Source organism: Oncorhynchus tshawytscha, linkage group LG10, assembly GCF_018296145.1.
Source record: "Oncorhynchus tshawytscha isolate Ot180627B linkage group LG10, Otsh_v2.0, whole genome shotgun sequence".
NCBI classification, from domain to species: domain Eukaryota; kingdom Metazoa; phylum Chordata; class Actinopteri; order Salmoniformes; family Salmonidae; genus Oncorhynchus; species Oncorhynchus tshawytscha.
This window is the reverse complement of record NC_056438.1, coordinates 84,644,316-84,666,740: the sequence shown is the minus strand read 5'-3', so window position 1 is coordinate 84,666,740 and position 22,425 is coordinate 84,644,316. Positions and strand designations below refer to the sequence as shown.

At 47.5% G+C, this 22,425-nt stretch overlaps 1 protein-coding gene across 2 annotated transcripts in view; it reads left to right on the top strand.

Moving 5' to 3' along the window:
* The window catches only part of atp6v1h (ATPase H+ transporting V1 subunit H), a 99,289-nt gene extending 79,927 nt beyond the window's left edge, over positions 1–19,362 (top strand). For both annotated transcript variants that reach the window (XM_042329287.1, XM_042329286.1), the window contains 3 exons: positions 6,726–6,827; positions 10,046–10,159; positions 19,045–19,362. In XM_042329287.1, coding sequence (XP_042185221.1) covers positions 6,726–6,827; positions 10,046–10,159; positions 19,045–19,114 — 286 coding nt within the window. In that variant the 3' untranslated portion in view covers positions 19,115–19,362. The remainder of the gene's footprint in view (positions 1–6,725; positions 6,828–10,045; positions 10,160–19,044) is intronic.
* Positions 19,363–22,425: the final 3,063 nt, after the last annotated feature.

Genomic DNA, 22,425 nt, shown 5'->3' with positions numbered 1-22,425 from the left:
CTTGTTGAATGTCCTTCTCTATAAGCGTGCTGAAAGTCTGTTGTCAAGTTGTTTACTGTAAAATAACATTGTATCTGGTCAAACACAATTCCCTCCCCTCTCCATTTGTTTTGTACACTGCTGCTACTCATTGTTTGTTATCCATGCATAGTCACTTCACCCCCAACTACATGTACAAATTACCTCAACTAACCTGTACCCCCTCACACTGACTCAGTACCGGTACCCCCTGTATATAGCCTCCACACTGAGTCTGTACCAGTACCCCCTGTATATAGCCTCCACATTGACTCTGTACCGTAATACCCTGTATATAGTCTCCACACTGACTATGTACCGGTACCCCCTGTATATAGCCTCCACATTGACTCTGTACCGTAATACCCTGTATATAGCCTCCACACTGACTCTGTACCATAAGAGCATGCGCAGACCAGCTGGCCGGTGTGTTTACGGACATATTCAATCAATCCCTATACCAGTCTGCTGTTCCCACATGCTTCAAGAGGGCCACCATTGTTCCTGTTCCCAAGAAAGCTAAGGTAACTGAGCTAAACGACTACCGCCCCGTAGCACTCACATCCGTCATCATGAAGTGCTTTGAGAGACTAGTCAAGGACCATATCACCTCCACCCTACCTGACACCCTTGACCCACTCCAATTTGCTTACCGCCCAAATAGGTCCACAGACGATGCAATCTCAACCACACTGCACACTGCCCTAACCCATCTGGACAAGAGGAATACCTATGTGAGAATGCTGTTCATCGACTACAGCTCGGCATTCAACACCATAGTACCCTCCAAGCTCGTCATCAAGCTCGAGACCCTGGGTCTCGACCCCGCCCTGTGCAACTGGGTACTGGACTTCCTGACGGGCCGCCCCCAGGTGGTGAGGGTAGGCAACAACATCTCCTCCCCGCTGATCCTCAACACTGGGGCCCCACAAGGGTGCGTTCTGAGCCCTCTCCTGTACTCCCTGTTCACCCACGACTGCGTGGCCATGCACGCCTCCAACCCAATCATCAAGTTTGCGGACGACACAACAGTGGTAGGCTTGATTACCAACAACGACGAGACGGCCTACAGGGAGGAGGTGAGGGCCCTCGGAGTGTGGTGTCAGGAAAATAACCTTACACTCAACGTCAACAAAACTAAGGAGATGATTGTGGACTTCAGGAAACAGCAGAGGGAACACCCCCATCCACATCGATGGAACAGTAGTGGAGAGGGTAGCAAGTTTTAAGTTCCTCGGCATACACATCACAGACAAACTGAATTGGTCCACTCACACAGACAGCATCGTGAAGAAGGCGCAGCAGCGCCTCTTCAACCTCAGGAGGCTGAAGAAATTCGGCTTGTCACCAAAAGCACTCACAAACTTCTACAGATGCACAATCGAGAGCATCTTGGCGGGCTGTATCACCGCCTGGTATGGCAACTGCACCGCCCTCAACCGTAAGGCTCTCCAGAGGGTAGTGAGGTCTGCACAACGCATCACCGGGGGCAAACTACCTGCCCTCCAGGACACCTACACCACCCGATGCTACAGGAAGACCATAAAGATCATCAAGGACATCAACCACCCGAGCCACTGCCTGTTCACCCCGCTGTCATCCAGAAGGCGAGGTCAGTACCTGCATCAAAGCTGGGACCGAGAGACTGAAAAACAGCTTCTATCTCAAGGCCATCAGACTGTTAAACAGCCACCACTAACATTGAGTGGCTGCTGCCAACACACTGCCAATGACACTGACTCAACTCCAGCCACTTTAATAATGGGAATTGATGGGAAATGATGTAAATATATCACTAGCCACTTTAAACAATGCTACCTTATATAATGTTACTTACCCTACATTATTCATCTCATATGCATACGTATATACTGTACTCTATATCATCGACTGCACCCTTATGTAATACATGTATCACTAGCCACTTTAACTATGCCACTTGGTTTACATACTCATCTCATATGTATATACTGTACTCGATATCATCTACTGTATCTTGCCTATGCTGCTCTGTACCATCACTCATTCATATATCCTTATGTACATATTCTTTATCCCCTTACACTGTGTATAAGACAGTAGTTTTTTTGGAATTGTTAGTTAGATTACTTGTTCGTTATTACTGCATTGTCGGAACTAGAAGCACAAGCATTTCGCTACACTCGCATTAACATCTGCTAACCATGTGTATGTGACAAATAAAATTTGATTTGATTTGATTTAATAGCCTGTATATAGTCTCCACACTGACTCTGTACCGGTACCCCCTGTATATATTTATTTATTTATTTATTTCACCTTTATTTAACCAGGTAGGCAAGTTGAGAACAAGTTCTCATTTACAATTGCGACCTGGCCAAGATAAAGCAAAGCAGTTCGACAGATACAACGACACAGAGTTACACATGGAGTAAAACAAACATACAGTCAATAATACAGTATAAACCAGTCTATATACAATGTGAGCAAATGAGGTGAGAAGGGAGGTAAAGGCAAAAAAGGCCATGGTGGCAAAGTAAATACAATATAGCAAGTAATACACTGGAATGGTAGTTTTGCAATGGAAGAATGTGCAAAGTAGAAATAAAAATAATGGGGTGCAAAGGAGCAAAATAAATAAATAAATTAAATACAGTTGGGAAAGAGGTAGTTGTTTGGGCTAAATTATAGGTGGGCTATGTACAGGTGCAGTAATCTGTGAGCTGCTCTGACAGTTGGTGCTTAAATCTAGTGAGGGAGATAAGTGTTTCCAGTTTCAGAGATTTTTGTAGTTCGTTCAAGTCATTGGCAGCAGAGAACTGGAAGGAGAGGCGGCCAAAGAAAGAATGGGTTTTGGGGGTGACTAGAGAGATATACCTGCTGGAGCGTGTGCTACAGGTGGGAGATGCTATGGTGACCAGCGAGCTGAGATAAGGGGGGACTTTACCTAGCAGGGTCTTGTAGATGACATGGAGCCAGTGGGTTTGGCGACGAGTATGAAGCGAGGCCCAGCCAACGAGAGCGTACAGGTCGCAATGGTGGGTAGTATATGGGGCTTTGGTGACAAAACGGATTGCACTGTGATAGACTGCATCCAATTTGTTGAGTAGGGTATTGGAGGCTATTTTGTAAATGACATCGCCAAAGTCGAGGATTGGTAGGATGGTCAGTTTTACAAGGGTATGTTTGGCAGCATGAGTGAAGGATGCTTTGTTGCGAAATAGGAAGCCAATTCTAGATTTAACTTTGGATTGGAGATGTTTGATATGGGTCTGGAAGGAGAGTTTACAGTCTAACCAGACACCTAAGTATTTGTAGTTGTCCACGTATTCTAAGTCAGAGCCGTCCAGAGTAGTGATGTTGGACAGGCGGGTAGGTGCAGGTAGCGATCGGTTGAAGAGCATGCATTTAGTTTTACTTGTATTTAAGAGCAATTGGAGGCCACGGAAGGAGAGTTGTATGGCATTGAAGCTTGCCTGGAGGGTTGTTAACACAGTGTCCAAAGAAGGGCCGGAAGTATACAGAATGGTGTCGTCTGCGTAGAGGTGGATCAGAGACTCACCAGCAGCAAGAGCGACCTCATTGATGTATACAGAGAAGAGAGTCGGTCCAAGAATTGAACCCTGGGGGGGCATTGAACCCTGAATGGGGCATGTTTATTTAAGATGGTTAGGCTGGCATTTAAAAAAAAATTCCAGGCATCCTCTACTGACGGGATGAGATCAATATCCTTCCAGGATACCCCGGCCAGGTCGATTACAAAGGCCTGCTCGCTGAAGTGTTTCAGGGAGAGTTTTACATTGATGAGTGGAGGTCGTGTGACCGCTGACCCATTACGGATGCAGGCAATGAGGCAGTGATCGCTGAGATCTTGGTTGAAGACAGCAGAGGTGTATTTAGAGGGGAAGTTGGTTAGGATGATATCTATGAGGGTGCCCGTGTTTAAGGCTTTGGGGAGGTACCTGGTAGGTTCATTGATAATTTGTGTGAGATTGAGGGCATCAAGTTTAGATTGTAGGATGGCTGGGGTGTTAAGCATGTTCCAGTTTAGGTCGCCTAGCATCACGAGCTCTGAAGATAGATGGGGGGCAATCAGTTCACATATGGTGTCCAGAGCACAGCTGGGGGCAGAGGGTGGTCTATAGCAGGCGGCAACGGTGAGAGACTTGTTTTTAGAGAGGTAGATTTTAAAAGTAGAAGTTCAAATTGTTTGGGTACAGACCTGGATAGTAGGACAGAACTCTGCAGGGTATCTTTGCAGTAGATTGCAACACCGCCCCCTTTGGCAGTTCTATCTTGTCTGAAAATGTTGTAGTTTGGAATTAAAATTTCCGAATTTTTGGTGGTCTTCCTAAGCCAGGATTCAGACACAGCTAGAACATCCGGGTTGGCAGAGTGTGCTAAAGCAGTGAATAGAACAAACTTAGGGAGGAGGCTTCTAATGTTAACATGCATGAAACCAAGGCTATTACGGTTACAGAAGTCGTCAACTGCAGGGCCTGGTTTCACCTCTACATCGCCAGAGGAACATAGGAGGAGTAGAATAAGGGTGTGGCTAAAAGCAATAAGAATTGGTCGTCTAGAACGTCTGGAACAGAGAGTAAAAGGAGGTTTCTGGGGGCGATAAAATAGCATCAAGGTATAATGTACAGACCAAGGTATGGTAGTATGTGAATACAGTGGAGGTAAACCTAGGTATTGAGTGATGAAGAGAGAGATATTGTCTCTAGAAACATCATTGAAACCAGGAGATGTCATTGCATGTGTGGGTGGTGGAACTAATAGGTTGGATAAGGTATAGTGAGCAGGACTAGAGGCTCTACAGTGAAATAAGCCAATAAACACTAACCAGAACAGCAATGGACAAGACATATTGACATTAAGGAGAGGCATGCTTAGTCGAGTGATCAAAAGGGTCCAGTGAGTGGAGAGGTTGGTTGGGGGGTCACGGCGCTTTAGACAGCTAGCCAGGCCATCGGTAGCAAGCTAGCATAGGATGGAGGTCTGTTGTTAGCCACCTCTTGCGTTCCGTCAGTAGATTAGTGGGGTTCCGTGTGGTAGAGGGGATTAATCCAAATCACACAACAACAACAAAAATAAAAACAATAGATATAGTTATAGAGGCCCAAGAAGAAAACATAATAATAATAATACAAATAAATTAATTGTCCGATTGTCTATTCAGATAGCAGCCGGTAAGACAGCTAACGGTTAGCAGGCCGCAGATGGGCGTTCAGGTAACATCGCGACGGAGGAGCCAGCCGGATATCCTTCGGGTAGATAACGTCGGCAGTCCAGTTGTGAAGGCCCGGTGGGGCTCCGCGTAGGCAGTAAAACGGGTCCGGATAGGTGTCTGCAGCCCAGGAGTGATTGATGGAACTCAGGAGTGATTGACGGAGCTGGCTAGCTCCGGAATAATTGATGTTTGCTCTGGAATCGACGAAAGACGATAGTCACACGGATAACAGCTAGCTAGCTGTGAGATCCGGGTATGAATGTCCAGAGAGCAGTTGAAATCCAGGGACATGCAGAGAAAAATTGGTCCGGTATGTTCCGTTCCGAGCCGCGCTGCGCCGTACAAAACTGCCGATAGATTTTTGAGCTAAAGGATAGCTGATGACCACAAACCGTGGTTAGCTGAATACTAACGATTTGCCAGTAAAGAAGCTAACTAGCTTCTGAACTAGCTTCTGAACTAGCTTCTGAACTAGCTTCTGAACTAGCTTCTGAACTAGCTTCTGATTAGCTTCTGGATTAGCTTCTGGGCTAGCTTCTGGCTAGCTCCTGGCTAGCTTCTTGGAGTTTCTGGCTAGCTTCTTGGAGGATTACAGATTTGAGGTAAATAATACTTTTTTATAAATATAAATTGGTGAGGCGGGTTGCAGGAGAGTGTTTTGAAGATGAGTTGATGGAAAATAAAAATAAATGTATGCGAAAAAAGTTGTAAATGTATATATATACAGGACACGACAAGACGAGGACAAAAGACGTCTGAACTGCTATGCCATCTTGGTTTATGCCATCTTGGTTTATATATCCTCCACATTGACTCGGTACAGGTTACCCCTGTATATGTCCTCCACACTGACTCGGTACCGGTACCCCCTGTATATAGCCTCCACATTGACTCTGTACCGGTACCCCCTGTATATAGCCTCCACATTGACTCTGTACCGGTACCCCCTGTATATAGCCTCCACATTGATTCTGTACCGGTACCCCCTGTATATAGCCTCTTTGGAGGGAGTTGAAAGTCCGTGTTGCTCAGCAACAGCCCCAAAACATCACTGCTCTAGAGGAGATCTACATGGAGGAATGGGCCAAAATACCAGCAACAGTGTGTGAAAACCTTGTGAAGACATACAGAAAACGTTTGACCTCTTTCATTGCCAACTAAGGGTATTTAACAAAGTATTGAGAAACTTTTGTTATTGACCAAATACTTATTTTCCATCATAATTTGCAAATCAATTCATTAAAAATCCTACAATGTGATTTTCTGGATTTTTTTTCTCATTTTGTCTGTCATAGTTGAAGGTTACCTATGATAAATTACAGGCCTCATCTTTTTAAGTGGGAGAACTTGCACAACTGGTGGCTGACTAAATACTTTTTTGCCCCACTGTATCTGATGTTAGCATTAGTTATATGTTCTCCCTCCTCAGGTTCCTTACTCGGCTGTTGGAGGTATCTGATGTTAGCATTAGTTATATGTTCTCCCTCCTCAGGATCCTTACTCGGCTGTTGGAGGTATCTGATGACCCTCAGGTTATTGCTGTAGCTGCTCATGATGTTGGTGAATACGTCAGACACTACCCTCGGGGGAAACGGTAAGGACACACAGAGTGTTATTATTGGATCGTACCATATCCTATTGTAGTGTTTACTAACTCCAGTCCTCCAATAGCCCCGGACAAGCACACCCGATTCAACTTGCCAACTAATCATAAAGCCCTCAATGAGTTGAGTCAGGTGTGTTTGCCCAGAGCTACAACAAAACTGTGTGCTGTTGGGGACACTACCCCTCTACCTACCAATAATAACATGATGTTGGGGGGACTGGAGTTGGGTATAAAAAATATTTTTAAAACTCCCTGGCCTCCTCCCTCTCTACCTCCCTCCACTACCTCCACTACCTCCCTCTCTACCTCCCTCCACTACCTCTCTACCTCCCTGCACTACCTCCCTGGCCTCCTCCCTCCACTACCTCTCTACCTCCTTCCACTACCTCTCTACCTCCCTCCACTCCTTCCCTGGCCTCCTCCCTCCACTACCTCCCTGGCCTCCTCCCTGGCCTCCTCCCTTCACTACCTCTCTACCTCCCTCCACTACCTCCCTACCTCCCTCCACTCCTTCCCTGGCCTCCTCCCTCCACTACCTCCCTGGCCTCCTCCACCTCCTCCCTCCCTGGCCTCCTCCCTCCACTACCTCCCTGGCCTCCTCCCTCCACTACTTCCCTGGCCTCCTCCCTCCACTACCTCCCTGGCCTCCTCCCTCCACCACCTTCCTGGCCTCCTCCCTCCACCACCTTCCTGGCCTCCTCCACTACCTCCCTGTCCTCCTCCCTCCACTACCTCCCTGTCCTCCTCCCTCCACTACCTTCCTGGCCTCCTCCCTCCACTACCTCCCTGTCCTCCTCCCTCCACTACCTTCCTGGCCTCCTCCCTCCACTACCTTCCTGGCCTCCTCCCTCCCCCACCTTCCTGGCCTCCTCCACCTCCTCCCTCCACTACCTCCCTGGCCTCTTCCGTCCACTACCTCTCTACCTCCTTGGCCTCCTCCCTCCACTACCTCTCTACCTCCCTCCACTACTTCCCTGGCCTCCTCCCTCCACTACCTCTCTCCCTTCCTCCACTACCTCTCTCCCTCCCTCCACTACCTCCCTGGCCTCCTCCCTCCACTACCTCTCTCCCTCCCTCCACTACCTCTCTCCCTCCCTCCACTACCTCCCTGGCCTCCTCCCTCCACTACCTCTCTCCCTCCCTCCACTACCTCCCTGGCCTCCTCCCTCCACTACCTCTCTACCCTCCTCCCTCCACTACCTCTCTCCCTCCACTACCTCTCTACCTCCCTCCACTACCTCTCTCCCTCCCTCCACTACTTCCCTGGCCTCCTCCCTCCACTACGTCTCTCCCTCCCTCCACTACCTCCCTGGCCTCCTCCCTCCACTACCTCTCTACCTCCCTCCGCTACCTCCCTCAACTACCTCCCTGGCCTCCTCCCTCCACTACCTCTCTACCTCCCTCCACTACCTCCCTTGCCTCCTCCCCCTCCACTACATCTCTACCTCCCTCCACTACCTCCCTGGCCTCTTCCCTCCACTACCTCCCTGGCCTCCTCCCTCCACTACCTCCCTGGCCTCCTCCCTCTCTACCTCCCTCCACTACCTCCCTCTCTACCTCCCTCCACTACCTCCCTGGCCTCCTCCCTCCACTACCTCTCTACCTCCCTCCACTGCCTCCCTGGCCTCCTCCCTCCACTACCTCTCTCCCCCTCGACTACCTCTCTCCCTCCCTCCACTACCTCTCTACCTCCCTCCACTACCTCCCTGGCCTCCTCCCTCCACTACCTCCCTGGCCTCCTCCCTCCACTACTTCCCTGGCCTCCTCCCCCACTCCTTCCCTGGCCTCCTCCCTCCACTACCTCCCTGGCCTCCTCCCTCTCTACATCCCTCCACTACCTCCCTCTCTACCTCCCTCCACTACCTCTCTACCTCCCTGCACTACCTCCCTGGCCTCCTCCCTCCACTACCTCTCTACCTCCTTCCACTACCTCTCTACCTCCCTCCACTCCTTCCCTGGCCTCCTCCCTCCACTACCTCCCTGGCCTCCTCCCTGGCCTCCTCCCTTCACTACCTCTCTACCTCCCTCCACTACCTCTCTACCTCCCTCCACTCCTTCCCTGGCCTCCTCCCTCCACTACCTCTCTACCTCCCTCCACTCCTTCCCTGGCCTCCTCCCTCCACTACCTCTCTACCTCCCTCCACTCCTTCCCTGGCCTCCTCCCTCCACTACCTCTCTACCTCCCTCCATTCCTTCCCTGGCCTCCTCCCTCCACTACCTCTCTGGCCTCCTCCCTCCACTACCTCCCTGTCCTCCTCCCTCCACTACCTCTACCTCCCTCCACTACCTCTACCTCCCTCCACTCCTTCCCTGTCCTCCTCCCTCCACCACCTCCCTGGCCTCCTCCCTCCACCACCTCCCTGGCCTCCTCCCTGGCCTCCTCCCTCCACTACCTCTCTGGCCTCCGAGACAGGATTGTGTCGAGGCACCGATCTGGGGAAGGGTACTAAAAAATGTCTACAGCATTAAAGGTCCCCGAGAACACAGTGGCCTCCATCATTCTTAAATGGAAAAAGTTTGGAACCACCAAGACTCTTCCTAGAGCTGGCCGCCCGGCCAAACTGAGCAATCGGAGGAGAAGCACTCCACCAATCAGGCCTCTATTGTAGAGTGGCCAGACGAAAGCCACTCCTCAGTAAAAGGCACATGACAGCCCACTTGGAGTTTGCCAAAAGGCACCTAAAGGACTCAGACCATGAGAAACAAGATTCTCTGGGTTGATGAAATCAAGATTGAACTCTTTTTGCCTGAATACCAAGCGTCCCTTCTGGAGGAAACCTGACACCATCCCTACAGGGAATCATGGTGGTGGCAGCATCATGCTGTGGAGATGTTTTTCAGCGGCAGGGACTGGCAAACTTGAGGCTGTAATCGCTGCCAAAGGTGCTTCAACAAAGTACTGAGTAAAGGGTCTGAATACTTATGTAAATGTGATATTTCAGTATTTTCTTTGTAATACATTTGAAAAGAATAAGGCTGTAACGTAGCAAAATGTAGGAAAAGTCAAGGGGTCTGAATACAAATGCACTGCAATTAGACCACTCTAACACAGCTCTCCATCTCCCTCCCACCGATTAATGTGAATGGGATAAACTGTTTGCATCTGTTCTGTTCACCAGAAAGGTTCTCATTTCCTAAGGTATTAAATTAAACCTCTACCTATATTGTCTGTCTGTGGGTCTAACCAGTGTTTATCTCTGTGTCAGGGTGATAGAGCAGCTTGGAGGTAAACAGCTGGTGATGAACCACATGCACCATGATGATCAGCTGGTCCGCTACAACGCCCTGCTGGCCGTGCAGAAACTCATGGTCCACAACTGGTATGTACTACTACTATACTACTAGGTACTAGTTTAAACTCATGGTCCACAACTGGTACGTACTACTACTATACTACTAGGTGCTAGTTTAAACTCATGGTCCACAACTGGTACGTACTACTACTACTACTGCTGCTACTATTACTACTACAACTGGTACGTATTACTACTACTGGGTACTAGTTTAAACTCATGGTCCACAACTGGTACTACTACTACTACTACTGCTACTATTACTACTACAACTGGTACGTATTACTACTACTAGGTACTAGTTTAAACTCATGGTCCACAACTGGTACGTACTACTAGGTGCTAGTTTAAACTCATGGTCCGCAACTGGTACTTCTACTACTGGGTACTAGTTTAAACTCTTGGTCCACAACTGATACTACTACTACTGGGTACTAGTTTAAACTCTTGGTCCGCAACTGGGTACTACTACTACTATACTACTAGGTACTAGTTTAAACTCATGGTCCCCAACCGGTACGTACTACTACTACTAGGTACTACTACTGGGTACTAGTTTAAACTCATGGTCCACAACTGGTACTACTACTACTACTACTGCTACTATTACTACTACAACTGGTACGTATTACTACTACTAGGTACTAGTTTAAACTCATGGTCCACAACTGGTACGTACTACTAGGTGCTAGTTTAAACTCATGGTCCGCAACTGGTACTACTACTACTGGGTACTAGTTTAAACTCTTGGTCCACAACTGATACTACTACTACTGGGTACTAGTTTAAACTCTTGGTCCGCAACTGGTACTACTACTACTATACTACTAGGTACTAGTTTAAACTCATGGTCCCCAACCGGTACGTACTACTACTACTAGGTACTACTACTGGGTACTAGTTTAAACTCATAGTCCACAACTGGTACTACTAGGTACTAGTTTAAACTCATGATCCACAACTGGTACTACTACTACTGGGTACTAGTTTAAACTCATGGTCCACAACTGGTACTACTGGGTACTAGTTTAAACTCATGGTCCACAACTGGTACGTACTACTACTATACTACTAGGTACTAGTTTAAACTCATGGTCCACAACTGGTACTACTACTACTGCTGCTACTATTACTACTACAACTGGTACGTATTACTACTACTGGGTACTAGTTTAAACTCATGGTCCACTACTGCTGCTACTATTACTACTACAACTGGTACGTATTACTACTACTAGGTACTAGTTTAAACTCATGGTCCACAACTGGTACGTACTACTAGGTGCTAGTTTAAACTCATGGTCCGCAACTGGTACTACTACTACTGGGTACTAGTTTAAACTCTTGGTCCACAACTGATACTACTACTACTGGGTACTAGTTTAAACTCTTGGTCCGCAACTGGTACTACTACTACTATACTACTAGGTACTAGTTTAAACTCATGGTCCCCAACCGGTACGTACTACTACTACTAGGTACTACTACTGGGTACTAGTTTAAACTCATAGTCCACAACTGGTACTACTAGGTACTAGTTTAAACTCATGATCCACAACTGGTACTACTACTACTGGGTACTAGTTTAAACTCATGGTCCACAACTGGTACTACTGGGTACTAGTTTAAACTCATGGTCCACAACTGGTACGTACTACTACTATACTACTAGGTACTAGTTTAAACTCATGGTCCACAACTGGTACTCCTACTACTAGGTACTAGTTTAAACTCATGGTCCACAACTGTTACATATTACTACTACTAGGTACTAGTTTAAACTCATGGTCCACAACTGGTACTAGTACTACTACTAGGTACTAGTTTAAACTCATGGTCCACAACTGGTACTACTACTACTGGGTACTAGTTTAAACTCATGGTCCACAACTGGTACGTACTACTACTGCTATTACTACTATTACTACTGCTGCTATTACTACTACTGCTGCTCATATTCACTCAGGGGGTTGAATACTTATCTAATCAAGATATGTGTTGTTTTTTGATGTCTTTTTTTTTTTAACAAATGTCAGGATTTTTCTTCCACTTTGACAGAGTATTTTGTGTAGATTGTTGACAAAAAAATTACAAATCCATTTAATGCCAGCTTGTAACGCAACCAAATGTGGAAATACTGTCTGCATTGTACAGGTAGTAGAAATATTAGAATGAGCTACATTGAGAATCCAGTATTTAAATACACAGTACAAACCCCATGGTACAATGGATAGAATTGCAGGAATTTAGCTTCCTTATCCAAGTCCAGAATATAAATCTATATCTTTGTGAATGGTGTGTATAGACATTATTTGAACATGTCGTCTCACTTAAAACATATGGAGGGACTAGATACAAAGTGATTTCATTTCTAAATGGTAGAACATATATTTATAAAAAATACCTTCAAACAAAGGTGACATTCTGGAATTTCGCCTCATATGAAACATTTGATCTCAAATCCAAAATGGAGTATAGAACCAAATTAAAAGATTTAGCTTCACTGTCCAAATAAATACATACACTCCCCTATGTCAACACTAGTCTTAGTGATGCTGTTAGGTTGTATGAATTGATATAAGGTTTTAGTGTGTTTGGTAGTGGTATGGCTCTGCGGCTGGTTTTATTAGAGTGTAAGGCTTCAGTGTGGTAGTGGGTTGATATGGCTCTGCTGCTGAAACAGAGAATTATGAATGTCTTTAGGAATGTTTCAGAGCTCAAAGTATAGACATCCTCTGTGTCAGGGTCTTCAGGTTTAATATTCTCTTCCTCTGTCTGTTAGGAGAAACCTCAGCATCTCTAGGCTGCTGCTTTGTCTGATTGACTGAATGGCTATTGACTCACTCTGTACAGACTTCTGTCTTTCTCATAGGAAACGTGGTCTTGTACACAATACTGCAGGGAGGGGAGGGGAGGGCAAGGCGGTGGAGGAGGGGGAGAGTGAGGCGGAGAGGGAAGTGGGGGGAGGGGGAGAGGGGGAGACGGGAGGGGGAGAGCGAGGCAGAGGAGGAGAGGGGGGGAAAAGGAGAGGAGGATGATGGAGGAAATGCTATGGAGAAGAAGAGGGCAGGAAGAGGAGGCTGTCACTTTATCCATTCCATTCACTGATTGTACACCTGGTTTCACAGATCTAAATTAGTTTCTGATTTAAACAGAAATAACTCAAACCAGCAGTCGGAGTTGTTCTTCCTTGGTCTGTCTGCAGCACTGACTGTACAGGGCATTCGGAAAGTATTCAGACCCCAGGACTTTTTCCACAGTTTGTTACATTACAACCACATTCTAAAATGTATTAAATTAAATGCTTTCCTCGTCAATCTACTCACACTGCCCCATAATGACGAAGCGAAAACAGGTTTTTAGAAATGTTTGCAAATGTGTTGAAAATAAAAAAGACACCTTATTTACATCAGTATTCAGACAATTTGCTATGAGACTCGAAATTGAGCTCAGATGTATCCTGTTTCCATTGATCATCCTTGAGATGTTTCTACAAATTGATTGGAGTCCACCTGTGGTTGATTGGACATGATTTGGAAAGGCACACACCTGTCTATATAAGGTCCCACAGTTGACAGTACATGTCAGAGCAAAAACCAAGCCATGAGGTGGAAGGAATTATCCTTAGAGCTCCGAGACAGGATTGTGTCGAGGCACAGATCTGGGGAAGGGTACCAACAAATGTCTGCAGCATTGAAGGTCCTCAAGAACACAGTGGCCTCCATCATTCTTAAATGCAAGAAGTGTGGCTCCAAGACTCTTCCTAGTGCTGGCCGCCTGGCCAAACTCAGTAATCGAGGGAGAAGGGCCTTGGTCTGGGATGTAACCAAGAACCCAATGGTTACTCTGACAGAACTCCAGAGTGTCTCTGTGGAGATGGTTGTCCTTCTGGAAGGTTTTACTCCAAGGATCAGGCCTTTATGGTAGAGTGGCCAGACGGAAACCACTCCTCAGTAAAAGGCACATGACAACTGGCTTGGTATTTGCCAAAAGTCACCTAAAGGACTCCGACCATGAGAAACAAGTTTCTCTGGTCTGATGAAACCAAGATTGAACTCTTTTGCCTGAATGCCAAGCGTCCCTTCTGGAGGAAACATGGCAGCATCCCTACGGTGAGGCGTGGTGGTGGCAGCATCATGCTGTGGGGATGTTTTTCAGCGGCAGGGACTGGGAGACCAGTCAGGATCGAGGGAAAGATGAATGGAGCAAAGTACACAGAGATCCTTGATTTAAAAACCTGCTCCAGAGCCCTCAGAACCTCAGACTGGGGGCGATGGTTTACCTTCCAACATTACAACGACCTTAAGCACACAGCCAAGACAACACAGGAGTGGCTTCGGGACAAGTCTTTGAATGTCCAGTTTACATTTACAATGACAGCTTACCAAAAGGCAAAAGGCCTCCTGGGGGGACGGGGGATTAAAAATACATCTAATAGAAATATAGGACAAAACACACGACAAGAGAGACAACACTAAACTAAAATGGCGCCGGAAAAAATGGCAACTGTTTTACGGGCGTCTAACCAATTGTGCCATTATGTGGGGGGGTTTCCTGTTATTTGTAACTTATTTTGTACATGTTTCTGCCACCGAATTTTACTGCAAAAAAAAGAGCTTCTGGATATCAGGACAACGATCAGTCACCTCGGATTAGACAAATATTTTTTCTTCAACAAGCAGGATGCACAGGATGTACTTCAGACACCCGACAAAGCCGATATCCCCTTCATTGGCAATAGAAAGAGACGCAGGTACAGAGGACACAGAGCAGGATGCCTGGTCAGGACCCGCAGAAGGCGAGTAGGAAAGCTGCCGTTACCGTCAATACTACTCGCCAACGTGTAATTGGACAATAAACTAGACTAGGTACGATCACGAATATCCTACCAACGGGACACCAAACTGTAATATCCTATGTTTCACGGAATCATGGCTGAATGACAGTTTATTTACCACCACAGACAGATGCTGGCACTAAGACCACACTCAGTCAGCTGTGTAAGGAAATAAGCAAACAGGAACCACTCACCCAGAGACGACGCTCCTAGTGGCCGGAGACTTTAATGCAGGGAAACTTAAATCAGTTCTACGTCATTTCCATCAACATGTTAAATGTGCAACCAGAGGGAAATAATTTTAGATCACCTGTACTCCACACACAGAGACACGTACAAAGCTCTCCCTCGCCCTCCATTTGGTAAATCCGACCACAACTCTATCTTCCTGATTCCTGCTTACAAGCAAAAATTAAAGCAGGAAGCACCAGTGACTCGGTCTATAAAAAAATGGTCAGATGAAGCAGATGCTAAACTACAGGACTATTTTGTTATCACAGACTGGAACATGTTCCGGGATTCTTCCGATGACATTGAGGAGTACACCACATCAGTCACTGGCTTTATCAATAAGTGCATTGAGGACGTCGTCCCCACAGTGACTGTACGTACATACCCCAATCAGAAGCCATGGATTACAGGCAACATTCGCACTGAGCTAAAGGGTAAAGCTGCCAATTCCAAGGTGCGGGACTCTAACCCGGAAGCTTACAAGAAATCACACTCTGCCATGCGACGATCCATCAAACAGGCAAAGCATCAATACAGGGCTAAGATTGAATCATTCTACAACGCTCGTCTTATGTGGCAGCGCGTGCAAACTATTACAGACTACAAAGGGAAGCACAACCGCAAGCTTCCCAGTGACACAAGCCTACCAGATGAGCTAAATCACTTCTATGCTCGCTTCGAGGCAAGCAACACTGTGGCATGCATGAGAGCATCAGCTGTTCCGGACAACTGTGTGATCACGCTCTCCGTAGCCGACGTGAGTAAGACCTTTAAACAGGTCAACATACACAAGGCTGCGGGGCCAGACGGATTACCAGGACGTGTGCTCCAGGCATGTGCTGACCAACTGTCTTCACTGATATTTTCAACATGTCCCTGATTCAGTCTGTAATACCAACATGCTTCAAGCAGACCACCATAGTCCCTGTGCCCACGTACACAAAGGCAACCTGCCTAAATGACTACAGACCCGTAGCACTCACATCCGTAGCCATGAAGTGCTTTGAAAGGCTGGTAATGGCTCACATCAACACCATTATCCCAGGAACCCTAGACCCACTCCAATTTGCATACCGCCCAAACAGATCAACAGATGATGCAATCTCTATTGCACTCCACACTGCCCTTTCCCACCTGGACAAAGGAACACCTATGTGAGAATGCTATTCATTGACTACAGCTCAGCGTTCAACACCATATTCCCCTCAAAGCTCATCATTAAGCTAAGGACCCTGGGACTAAACACCTCCCTCTGCAACTGGATCCTGGACTTCCTGACAGGCCGCCCCCAGGTGGTAAGGGTAGGTAGCAACACATCTGCCACGCTGATCCTCATCACTGGAGCTCCCCAGGGGTGCGTGCTCAGTCCCCTCCTGTACTCCCTGTTCACCCATGACTGCATGGCCAGGCATGAGTCCAACACCATCATTAAGTTTGCAGATGACACAACAGTGGTAGGCCTTATCACCGACAACGACGAGACAGCCTATAGGGAGGAGGTCAAAGACCTGGCCAGGTGGTGCCAGAATAACAACCTATCCCTCAACGTAACCAAGACTAAGGAGATGATTGTGGACTACTGGAAAAGGACGACCATTCTCATCAACGGGGCTGTAGTGGAGCAGGTTGAGAGCTTCAAATTCCTTGGTGTCCACATCACCAACAAACTAGAATGGTCCAAATACACCAAGACAGTCGTGAAGAGGGCACGACAAAGCCTATTCCCCCTCAGGAAACTAAAAAGGTTTGGCATGGGTCCTGAGATCCTCAAAATGTTCTACAGCTATAACATCGAGAATATCCTGACTGGTTGAATCACTGCCTGGTACGACAATTGCTCGGCCTCCGACCGCAAGGCACTTCAGAGGGTAGTGCGTACGGCCCAGTACATCACTGGGGCAAAGCTGCCTGCCATCCAGGACCTCTACACCAGGCGGTGTCAGGGGAAGGCCCTAAAAATTGTCAAAGACCCCAGCCACCCCAGTCATAGACTTTTCTCTTTACTACCGCATGGCAAGCGGTACCGGAGTGCCAAGTCTAGGACAGAAAGGCTTCTCAATAGTTTTTACCTCAAAGCCATAAGACTCCTGAACAGGTAACCAATGATTACCCGGACTATTTGCATTGTGTTCCCCTCCCCCCCCAAACCTCTCTTTTACGCTGCTGCTACTCTCTGTTTATCATATATGCATCGTCACTTTAACAATACCTACATGTACATACTACCTCAATAAGCCTGACTAACAGGTGTCTGTATATAGCCTTGCTACTCTTATTTCAAATGTATTTTTACTGTTTTATTTCTTTATTTACCTACACACACACACACACACACACCTTTTTTTCGCACTGTTGGTTAGAGCCTGTAAGTTACAGGCTCGTGACAAATACACTTTGATTTGTTTTGCTGGCCCTTCTGTTTGCCACTGTTCTTCCTCACTTCATCTAACCTGACCTCTTCCCCAAAGTGCTCACTCCTCCCCAACTCAAGGCTGTCACCGTTATTAATACCAGACTGTGTCTCTTCTCCTCCCAGAGGATCCCGGATGGCTAACAATAACATGATCTGACAATGTAAACGTTATACATTACCCTCTCTCCCTCAGTAACATATCCTGACATAATGTAAACGTTATACATTACCCTCCCTCCCTCAGTGACATATCCTGACATAATGCAAACGTTATACATTACCCTCTCTCCCTCAGTGACATATCCTGACATAATGTAAACGTTATACATTACCCTCCCTCCCTCAGTGACATATCCTGACATAATGTAAACGTTATACATTACCCTCTCTCCCTCAGTGACATATCCTGACATAATGTAAACGTTATACATTACCCTCTCTCCCTCAGTGACATATCCTGACATAATGTAAACGTTATACATTACCCTCTCTCCCTCAGTGACATTGTTAGTTTCCAAGATCTCCATCCAACACATTCCAAAGCATCTGTCTTTCCACAGAAAACCATTAACTTCTGACATAAAACCCAGTCTCTTTCTCTCCTTATATTCTATGCTTCTGATCTATCATGTCTTTAATATCTCAATGTTTAAAGTTTACCCCGAATCCAACACTAGGTAAAGCCCCGCCTTATCTCAGCTCACTGGTCACCATAGCAGCACACACCCGTAGCACGCTCTCCAGCAGGTATATCTCACTGGTCATCCCCAAAGCCAACTCCTCCTTTGGCTGCCTTTCCTTCCAGTTCTCTGCTACCAATGACTGGAACGAATTGCAAAAATCACTGAAGCTGGAGACTCATATCTCCCTCACTAGCTTTAAGCATCAGCTGTCAGAGCAGTTTACAGATCACTGCACCTGTACACAGCCCATCTGTAAATAGCCCACCCAGCTACCTCATCCATATATTGTTGTTTATCTATTTATTTGCTTCTTTGCACCCCAGTACCTCTACTTGTACATTAATCTTCTGCACATCTATCACTCTAGTGTTTAATTGCTAAATTAATAAGCCACTATGGCCTATTTATTGCCTTACCTCCCTAATCTTACCTCATTTGCACACATTGTATATAGACTTTTCTATTGTGTTATTGACTGTATGTTTGTTTATTCCATGTGTAACTCTGTGTTGTTGTTTATGTCGCACTGCTTTGCTTTATCTTGGCCGGGGCTCAGTTGTAAATGAGAACTAGTTCTCAAGTAGCCTACTTGGTTAAATAAAGGTGAAATAATAAAAAAAAGAGGAATTTAAATGTCATGTTTTTGTTCCGTTTAGAATGCCTTATTGATTGACCTCTGCCCTCTCCTCTCCAGGGAGTACCTGGAAGCTACATTGTGTGTGATTGAATGTTTTCCTGTCCTCTGCAGGGAGTACCTGGGGAAGCAGCTCCAGTCATCTGACCAGCAGCAGCAACAGGCTGTGGCCGTTAGGACCTGAACTCTAACCCCTGACAACAGGCCATGGCCGCCAGAAGCTGAACTCTTAACCCCTGAACCCTGTATGAAACCTATTGGGTGTCTGGGTCATACAGACATGTAGTGGGCTGACTGTGTGTGTTACTGGCTGACTGTGTGTGTTACTGGCTGACTGTGTGTGTTACTGGCTGACTGTGTGTGTTACTGGCTGACTGTGTGTCCTCTCCTTTTCTCTGGTCTCGTCTCCTCTGGTTTCGTCTCCTCTGGTCTCCTTCTCTCCTCTGGTCTCCTTCTCTCCTCTGGTCTCCTTCTCTCCTCTGGTCTCCTCTCCTCTGGTCTCCTCCTCTCCTTCTCTCCTCTGGTCTCCTTCTCTCCTCTGGTCTCCTCTCCTCCTCTCCTCTGGTCTCCTCTCCTCTGGTCTCCTCTCCTCTGGTCTCCTCTCCTCCTCCTCTCCTCTCCTCTCCTCCTCTCCTCTGGTCTCCTCCTCTCCTCTGGTCTCCTCCTCTCCTCTTGTCTCCTCCTCTCCTCTCCTCTCCTCTGGTCTCCTCTCCTCTGGTCTCTTTCTTCTCCTCTGGTCTCTTTCTTCTCCTCTGGTCTCTTTCTTCTCCTCTGGTCTTGATGTTGGGATAAATGTAAAAGTGATAAAGTTACCTATGTGTTGTTAAACATGAGTATGCATTCCAATAAAGTGCAATCTAGAAGGTCTGGTTGGCTCTGTTTCTTTACTGGTTCTGTTTGTTGACTGCAGGCATGGCTCATTTACAGTTAAAGGACATTATTTTATGAAGTGTCTTGGTTAGTTTAAGATGTGTATATACATCTGTAGGCCATTGAAACCTGAAGGTCCTCAACATTCTGTCAAACATTGGACGACTGGGAAGGCATCCCCATGGCAACCTCAGCTGTGTGTGTGGTTAACACCGTCTATCGGAAACAGTCGGTGAAGAGCGTCTACAAGAAAATCCCAGCTGAACAGAAACGGACCACATCTGGGAGTAAACCTATACGAGTCTGAAACAGACATTACAACTCACACCCATGCAGGAGACCTCACACCCATGCAGGAGACCTGAGAGCAGGTGACAAGTAATATTGTACAGCAACCACAACTATGATCAAACGTCTATGTACAGAGCCTATCGATAAGCCTCAGAGGAGCAAGTTCTTTCAGGACGGAGTTCTCTCCATTAGAGAATTGGAGGCTGTCTGTACTGCTGGGGACCAGTATAACACCACTGGTCTGTTGTCAGGGGCTGTCTGTACTGCTGGGGACCAGTATAACACCACTGGTCTGTTGTCAGGGGCTGTCTGTACTGCTGGGGACCAGTATAACGCCACTGGTCTGTTGTGAGGGGCTGTCTGTACTGCTGGGGACCAGTATAACGCCACTGGTCTGTTGTGAGGGGCTGTCTGTACTGCTGGGGACCAGTATAACGCCACTGGTCTGTTGTGAGGGGCTGTCTGTACTGCTGGGGACCAGTATAACGCCACTGGTCTGTTGTGAGGGGCTGTCTGTACTGCTGGGGATCAGTATAAAGTCACTGGTCTGTTGTGAGGGGCTGTCTGTACTGCTGGGGATCAGTATAAAGTCACTGGTCTGTTGTGAGGGGCTGTCTGTACTGCTGGGGACCAGTATAACACCACTGGTCTGTTGTGAGGGGCTGTCTGTACTGCTGGGGATCAGTATAAAGTCACTGGTCTGTTGTGAGAGGCTGTCTGTACTGCTGGGGACCAGTATAACGCCACTGGTCTGTTGTGAGGGGCTGTCTGTACTGCTGGGGACCAGTATAACGCCACTGGTCTGTTGTGAGGGGCTGTCTGTACTGCTGGGGATCAGTATAACACCACTGGTTTGTTGTGAGGGGCTGTCTGTACTGCTGGGGATCAGTATAAAGTCACTGGTCTGTTGTGAGGGGCTGTCTGTCTGTACTGCTGGGGACTCAGTATAACACCACTGGTCTGTTGTGAGGGGCTGTCTGTACTGCTGGGGACCAGTATAACACCACTGGTCTGTTGTGAGGGGTCTGTCTGTACTGCTGGGGACCAGTATAACACCACTGGTCTGTTGTGAGGGGCTGTCTGTACTGCTGGGGACCAGTATAACACCACTGGTCTGTTGTGAGGGGCTGTCTGTACTGCTGGGGACCAGTATAACACCACTGGTCTGTTGTGAGGGGCTGTCTGTACTGCTGGGGACCAGTATAACACCACTGGTCTGTTGTGAGGGGCTGTCTGTACTGCTGGGGACCAGTATAACACCACTGGTCTGTTGTGAGGGGCTGTCTGTACTGCTGGGGACCAGTATAACACCACTGGTCTGTTGTGAGGGGCTGTCTGTACTGCTGGGGACCAGTATAACACCACTGGTCTGTGGGGGGACCAGTATAACACCACTGGTCTGTTGTGAGGGGCTGTCTGTACTGCTGGGGACCAGTATAACACCACTGGTCTGTTGTGAGGGGCTGTCTGTACTGCTGGGGACCAGTATAACGCCACTGGTCTGTTGTGTCTGTAGGGGGACTGTCTGTACTGCTGGGGGACCAGTATAACGCCACTGGTCTGTTGTGAGGGGTCTGTCTGTACTGCTGGGGATCAGTATAATACCACTGGTCTGTTGTGAGGGGCTGTCTGTACTGCTGGGGACCAGTATAACACCACTGGTCTGTTGTGAGGGGCTGTCTGTACTGCTGGGGACCAGTATAACACCACTGGTCTGTTGTGAGGGGCTGTCTGTACTGCTGCTGGGGATCAGTATAACACCACTGGTCTGTTGTGAGGATCAGTATAACACCACTGGTCTGTTGTGAGGGGCTGTCTGTACTGCTGGGGACCAGTATAACACCACTGGTCTGTTGTGAGGGGCTGTCTGTACTGCTGGGGACCAGTATAACACCACTGGTCTGTTGTGAGGGGCTGTCTGTACTGCTGGGGACCAGTATAACACCACTGGTCTGTTGTGAGGGGCTGTCTGTACTGCTGGGGGGATCAGTATAACACCACTGGTCTGTTGTGAGGGGCTGTCTGTACTGCTGGGGACCAGTATAACACCACTGGTCTGTTGTGAGGGGCTGTCTGTACTGCTGGGGATCACTGGTCTGTTGTGAGGGGCTGTCTGTAACACCACTGGTCTGTTGTGAGGGGCTGTCTGTACTGCTGGGGACCAGTATAACACCACTGGTCTGTTGTGAGGGGCTGTCTGTACTGCTGGGGACCAGTATAACGCCACTGGTCTGTTGTGAGGGGCTGTCTGTACTGCTGGGGATCAGTATAAAGTCACTGGTCTGTTGTGAGGGGCTGTCTGTACTGCTGGGGACCAGTATAACACCACTGGTC